Below are 6,515 nucleotides of genomic sequence, written 5' to 3' on the forward strand. Positions count from 1 at the left end.
CTGACGCAGAAGCAGCGGCAGACAGAGAGGCAGCAGCGACGAGAGCGACAGACAGAGAGGCAGCAGCGACGGGGACGACAGCGCGAGCAAACAACCAACCATGCCAAGCCACAGAAAAAGAAAACAAAAGCAAAGAAAAAGCAGACAGAATGGAATATGGTTAACCGGTTCGCTCTGTTGCAAGGTCGCAAAGGATGAGAAGAGGGAGAAGGAGGATGGATGCAGGAGTAACAAGTGTTTTTGGGCTGCCGGTGCAAATGAAACATAAGAAGGAAACAACGTAAACGTGGAATCGTAACAGATGGACAAGATGAGGAGATGAGGAGCACAGGAATGCCAGAGGCGCACATAAAGGGTAAACAAGGGGGTTTACCCCCTTGTTGGTGTTGGTGCTACAAAAAATAGCTACATATTCCCGTAATCTTGCAAATTATGTTTACACTTCAAAAAGTAAACACTCGAAATGCTATTCGCCCCATTTTCACTCATCCCTTAGTCACTGCCAGCGCACGCCCTAGCACAGCGCAGCGCATCTACATCAGCAGCAAACAGAGAGCACACGCAAGTAAAACAATTAAATCTTGGCGTACAGTAAATTTGCAGCTGGTGTAGTGAACCGATTAGAAGCAGAAGATGGGCGCACGAAGAGAAAAAACAATAACATGAAAGAGAACGATGCAGCGACCGACGTTATTGATACTCTTGCATGTAGATGATTCATATCTGAGCTTAATGGGATATGCAATACAAGTATTTGAATATGTTCTGTTGAAGAGAGCTTTTCTGTGTGATGAGTTTACCTCTTAGGAAGTTCCTGCGGCATAGACAAACAATGGTCAATTCCCCTTCCCCGTCAATTCCTTCTTTGCATTGCAAACAGCTCCACAAATTCATAACACTCACCGCTAGGGTATACGCAAAAACGAAATGGGCAGAAGAAACGGTGGCCGAAGCTAATTGAAGCGATCGAACATGGAGAAGCTGTCGCGTCGCTGCCGCCGGGTAAATCAGTTAAAATCGAAGCGTTCGCCGCAACGGAACGTGATCGAGAGAGCGTGTCTAGAACTATCCAGAGATCGCCAGAAATTCAGAACATCCAGCGACATTGACATTCAAGCGGGCTGACGTTAATTGTCGACTCCCTCCCACTCCACCAATCGATTGCGCGGCCCGGGGTCAAGTGCTGTCAATTGAAAGTGTCAGGTTGGCAGCCATGAGGCAACTGCCGCTACTGTTCTGCTTCACACTGTGGCCGGTTCTGGCCAGATGCGACACAATTTGCGGCTCCCTGGAGATAAACAAGGTCGCCGACTTTCAGAAACTTCAAAACTGTACACACGTGATCGGTCACGTACGGATTGCGAATGTCGACCTGCCCTCCGAGAGTAATGCGAGCCTGGAACTACTCTCGAGCAATGTCTCGGAAATCAGCGACTATCTGATGGTGTATCGATGCACGGGGCTGCTCACGCTGGAAGCGATATTTCCTAAATTGCGCATCATTCGGGGTCAGGCCTTGCTCTTCGATCAATATGCCCTCGTCGTCCACGAGAATCGGAATCTGCGGGAATTGGGCTTGGTCGAGCTGTTGCGCATTCAAAACGGTCTCATACGCATCGAAACGAACCCGATGCTGTGCTTTGTGGAGACCGTGGACTGGATGCATCTACTGAGCAATGCCACACAGCAGCATTTTTCACTCAAGGTAAGACAGAGACCTTATATTTTGTATTTTGTTAATAAATGTTTGCTTACAGCACAACAAACCTTCCAGTCATTGTCCGGTGTGTGGTGGACTGGCCGCGGACTATGCCTTCCGCCAGAATATCTCTGATTTCTGCTGGAACATGAACACTGCCCAGATTCGACTCACGCCGCCACGCCTCAAGGGCTGTCCGACGGCCTGTGGTCTCCATGGATGCGACAATGTGGGAAATTGTTGCAAGGGCAGTTGTGTCACGGGCTGTTCCGATCAGAATTGTACGCTGTGCGGCAACTATCAGAGCAAAGGCAAATGTGTGGATCAGTGTGTGATTAGCTACGAGCTGCACAAGAGGCAGTGCATCAGCTACAAGGAGTGCCGTCAGCTGGGCATGATACCGCTCACGCGCGGCTATCGCTGTGTGGATAAATGTCCCCCCAATCAGAAGGAAGTAAGTGATCCAAATGGTTTGATCACCTGCCAGGTGGAGTGCAAGGGTGTCTATCATGTGCGGAGTGGAGCGGACTTGGAACCCTTACAGGATTGTGTGACCATCAATGGATCACTAATCATTGAATTGACTGACATCAAGGGTGAGTTTTAGCTGTCTTGGCTTCAATTATATTTACATTTTTGTATTTTAGAGAAAATTGTGGCGCCGTTGGAGAAAGCCTTGGCCAGTGTCAAGGAAATTACTGGCTATCTGAAGGTCTTGCACTCGGCGCAGCTGATGTCTTTGTCGTTCCTGCAGAATTTGGATGTCATACGAGGCGATCAGCTGATTGAAAACAAGTGAGTGACCCAGATAAACAAACTGCACGATGACTACACGATGACCCTTTAAGATACGCGCTCTTCGTGGTGAACAATCATCACTTGGAGAACATTTGGACACCCAATCATCAGGTGCTCGTGCAGCGTGGTTCCATCTTCTTTCATCTGAACCCACGCCTCTGCCATGAGAAGATTCTACAGCTTGAGCCATCCCTGAAGAGTGTGCAGCACATATCCGTGGCAGAAGTCTCACCCAACTCGAATGGCGAACGGGTCATTTGTGGAGATGCAGTACGCACTTTGAAACCAGTTGTGGATGATATAAGTGCCACAGCGGTGCGCATTTTGCTGGACTACATGGACTGGGAGGGCATGGAGACCTTGATTGGTTACTCCTACTACTATAAGGAAGCGCCACAGCGCAATGTGACTATGTACGATGGACGACACGGTTGCGGGCACGACAAGTAAGGGAGAAACTAACAAAATTTCGAAATATATCTTAAGTTTATGTCGCTTTGCAGTTGGCTGATGGATGTCTCGGCCACCAAGAGTCGGCGTCATGTTATTTCCGGACTCAAACCCTACACACAGTATGCATTTTTTGTAAAGACTCTAACACGAACGGACTATCACATGCAGATTGATGCGTACTCACAAATTCGCTACTTTCAAACACTGCCGGACAAGCCCAGTCCCGTGGCCAGGATCTATGGCAGTTCGGAGCTCAGCACTCAGATTGTAAGGATAAACAAAAGTGTAATATATCGCTGTCTATTAAGGCTTATTATATGCTCTTTGATAGCTACTACATTGGTGGCCACCGCGTCGTCCCAATGGCATCATCAGCAAATATTATGTGACCTTTGAGCCACACAATCTCACCAATGCAGAGAAAGGCAAAAACTATCTGAATCCGAGGCCCGCTAATGTGAGTCTGTTGGATTGCCAGTGCGACGATGTGACGCCCTACGATTCGGGGCCACAGCCAAATGACGAGGATTACTATAACAAAGAGCAGATCACCTACGAAGATGCACTGCCCAATCTGATCTATGTTTCGTACGTTTTCTATAACTATATTAAGCTAAAGCTATTAAAGTATTCTTTGTGCATTTTAGACGTCGCCAGGAACAGCCAAAGAAGGATAAGTTTGAAAAAGTAATTGACTTTGATGATCTCAGGGCTGGCATGAAGCAAGAACCAACAACGACTCCAGCACCAACCACGCCAGCGCCAACCAGACCAGCGCCCAGCAATTTAACCAACGTTCAGGAAAAGATGGCCGCAGTCCGATACGACATTTATCGCAACTTGATTGAGCAGCGGCAACGTGCCGCACAGGATTTGGATATATGCAGTCTGCAGATACCGCACGCCATGAAAAAGTGTCAGGATGACCATGCCACTGTCAGCCAGCGGCTGGAGGAGAAATGCACTATTGAGGAAGAGATGACAGGCATCCAAGTGCCGGGCAATCAGCACTACTTTTACCTTAATGAACTACAGCCGGAGTCCTTCTATCGAGTGACAGTGCGAGCCTGTGTCGATGATGTGCTAAACGGTTGCTCCAATCCAACGGAGGCGCTGGTCAAGACCACCAGCGTGCGCGTGGAGCAGCTGATGAAGAGCACCTAGCTGGGGGACAAAGCAAATTAAGTATTTGAACAATTTCTGCTTAAGCAGAAAGCTGCAACGGGATGATCCCAAAACAAAAAAAAACAGCGATTTGTATTACCTGACACGTGATAAATGTTAACTGAGTATTTGTACGTAAATGTCTTAGCTGTAGTTGCTAAATGTTCCTCGAAATGTATTGTAAATGTAAAGCAAATCCTCCAAAGAGCGACCCCAGTTTTCATCAATCTATGCTAATTTGACTTATCAGCTCGTTTGAGCTTAACACAGGAACGCGCAGGCACTTGAAACCTTTTGGCAGGCTCTGAATGGGGACCAGGAACACGAACGGAACGGAACGGAACCCTAAACCATCTAAAACCTCTGCACACTCGAACAGAGACAGAGCCGGAGACAGAGGCAGAGAAAGGTAATCCTAATGCTGACAGCAGTGATTTTTATACACTGCCAAAGGGTGTTGGAGATTTCGTAGAGATGTTTGCAGGACTTGCAATTGAAGGGAGGAGGCACCTTCCGTACCATTTAGAAATGATATAATATTTCTATTGAGAACCGTAATTTGATTTTGATAATTTCAAAAGTTCTGCTTGTAAATTGAATTAAAATCCGAATATAGATACGACTCAGAAGCGACTGCTAGAGTATTCCCGTCTTCGATCTGCTCTAGTTGAAATTTTCCTCTTGTACCGAAAACGGTTTCGGTTAGAAAGTTGGCTCAAGCGTAAGACTAGGCAAGAACTAACAACATCAACACCTGCTCCCGCCCCCTTAAAGGCTCTCGTGCCAGGACCTGCTCCCGCCCTCAAAAAGGCTCTAGTGCCACGACTGCCTTTGTCCTACAGCCCAACGCATGCCACTTAATATGCAAATATGCCACAAAAGAGCTTTAAACTTTAAAACACTGACAAAAAACTAAAAATAATCCCCGTGACTAGGAGGGTGGCAGTGGGTTGGTGGTTTCTGGAAGCTCAGTCGAGACAAGCAGCAGAAGGTGGAGTAGGACGAAGCTTCCAGTCGAGTCAAGTCGAGTACGTGTCATGTGTCGCCTTGTTTGTGGCGAACTTTTCGGCGCAGCTCGAAAAGTTGCTCGAGAACGTGTCCCACTCAATGGAGGAAAACGCTTCGTGATTGACGCTGGAGGAGAGAGTTCCGAGTGGAGTGTTCCGCGAAGGAAAAGTGCCTGCAAGGGAAAAAGGATTTCAATTCTGGCTCTGACACTAACGCGCAATTTAACTACCTTAGACGAAGGACAGAAATGGATGGAGGACTGCCTTGGCGTGGCACTTCAATGGGTGGCGTTTCGGCTCAACATCGTCGACTATCGCCATTAATTTGCTTGATCTTTTGTCTGAGAATCGAGCCTTTAATCTAATATCTAACATTTGATGCGCATTATTAAAATCAGGTCGATAAACTTTAAGCGAAAGAGCCACAAAAACCCTCTAATGCCACATCCTTCACCTCTCAGTTGGGTGGGTATTTCTCCTTAAATGCCATCCTGTCTGCCTCGAGGGGCAAGAGCACATTCTAAACCAATTGTATTTCAATATTTCAATGTGTAAGTATCGCTGCTTTTACTGTTTCGCCATTTTTCGCGTTACTTCCGCTGCCATAGTCGTAGTCCGTAGTCCGTCGTCCTTGCCGTGTATCCTCGTTATCCTTGCACTCGTTTGTTATCTATGCACTGCCAGGGCAAGCACTTTGGGTGCGGTTGTTTCACCGTCACTCAGTTGGACAATATAACTGAGTGCTTCACGACTCGCTCTCGCTCCCTCACTCTCTTCACTTTGCCGCGGTGCCGTGTACCGTGTGCCGTGTGCCCTATGCCGTGCCATGTGTGCACTTCAATTGTCCTTGCCCCAGCTTGCAGAGTGTCTAGTGTCGGCAACACCATCGCACCATCGACGCATTTAAATTTGCGTTTTCGGATTTTCTCTCCGGTTACGTATAGTGCGTTGGGTCGAGGTGCTGCCATTCCCGTTCCCGTTTCCCGATGTGAACTAGTTTTGGGTTTGAGGCATTGATATCGCTATCTCTTTTATTTTTCTTCTTTCTCTAACTCACTTGAATGTGTGTGTGACTGAGCTTAATCCTCTCATCTGTGGCGAAATTACTTAGAAGGTAACTTTGTAAGTCTTCAAAACAGGGGAGTCCCTATTTAATTTCCTATTTATTTGCCAAGCTCAATAATGGTTTCAGCATCTTTGCATCGTGACCCCAAATAACTTAATTTAATTTAAGCTCAGTACTTAACAACTTTTCAATCAAACATCATTGCAAATGAATAAAATCTGGACTCGAGCTAAAAAGGTCAAAACACTTTATTTGAGCCCCCCTCATGCGAAGTCCGTGGCGTAATCTTGAGCGAACAAAAGCACAACTGTACACCCGTCAGGCTGTC

The 6,515-nt window shown here is 47.0% G+C and overlaps 1 protein-coding gene across 1 annotated transcript; it reads left to right on the forward strand.

Moving 5' to 3' along the window:
- Positions 1-1,004: 1,004 nt before the first annotated feature.
- On the forward strand, positions 1,005-4,319 carry LOC117585437 (insulin-like peptide receptor). Its single transcript, XM_034274912.1, has 7 exons — positions 1,005-1,705; positions 1,758-2,295; positions 2,347-2,494; positions 2,548-2,943; positions 3,001-3,217; positions 3,282-3,538; positions 3,598-4,319. The coding sequence occupies exons 1-7, from the start codon at positions 1,214-1,216 to the stop codon at positions 4,112-4,114; spliced, it is 2,565 nt and encodes an 854-aa protein (XP_034130803.1). The 5' UTR covers positions 1,005-1,213; the 3' UTR covers positions 4,115-4,319.
- The last annotated feature ends 2,196 nt before the right edge of the window (positions 4,320-6,515 follow it).

Source organism: Drosophila guanche, unplaced genomic scaffold (genome assembly GCF_900245975.1).
Source record: "Drosophila guanche unplaced genomic scaffold, DGUA_6, whole genome shotgun sequence".
Classification (NCBI taxonomy): Eukaryota; Metazoa; Arthropoda; class Insecta; order Diptera; family Drosophilidae; genus Drosophila; species Drosophila guanche.

Coding starts and splice junctions, on each gene's coding strand:
- LOC117585437 (XM_034274912.1), top strand. CDS start 1,214: ATGAGGCAACTGCCGCTACTGTTCTGCTTCACACTGTGGCCGGTTCTG. Junction 1,706..1,757: donor AGCAGCATTTTTCACTCAAG/GTAAGACAGAGA, acceptor GTTTGCTTACAG/CACAACAAACCTTCCAGTCA. Junction 3,539..3,597: donor CCCAATCTGATCTATGTTTC/GTACGTTTTCTA, acceptor TGTGCATTTTAG/ACGTCGCCAGGAACAGCCAA.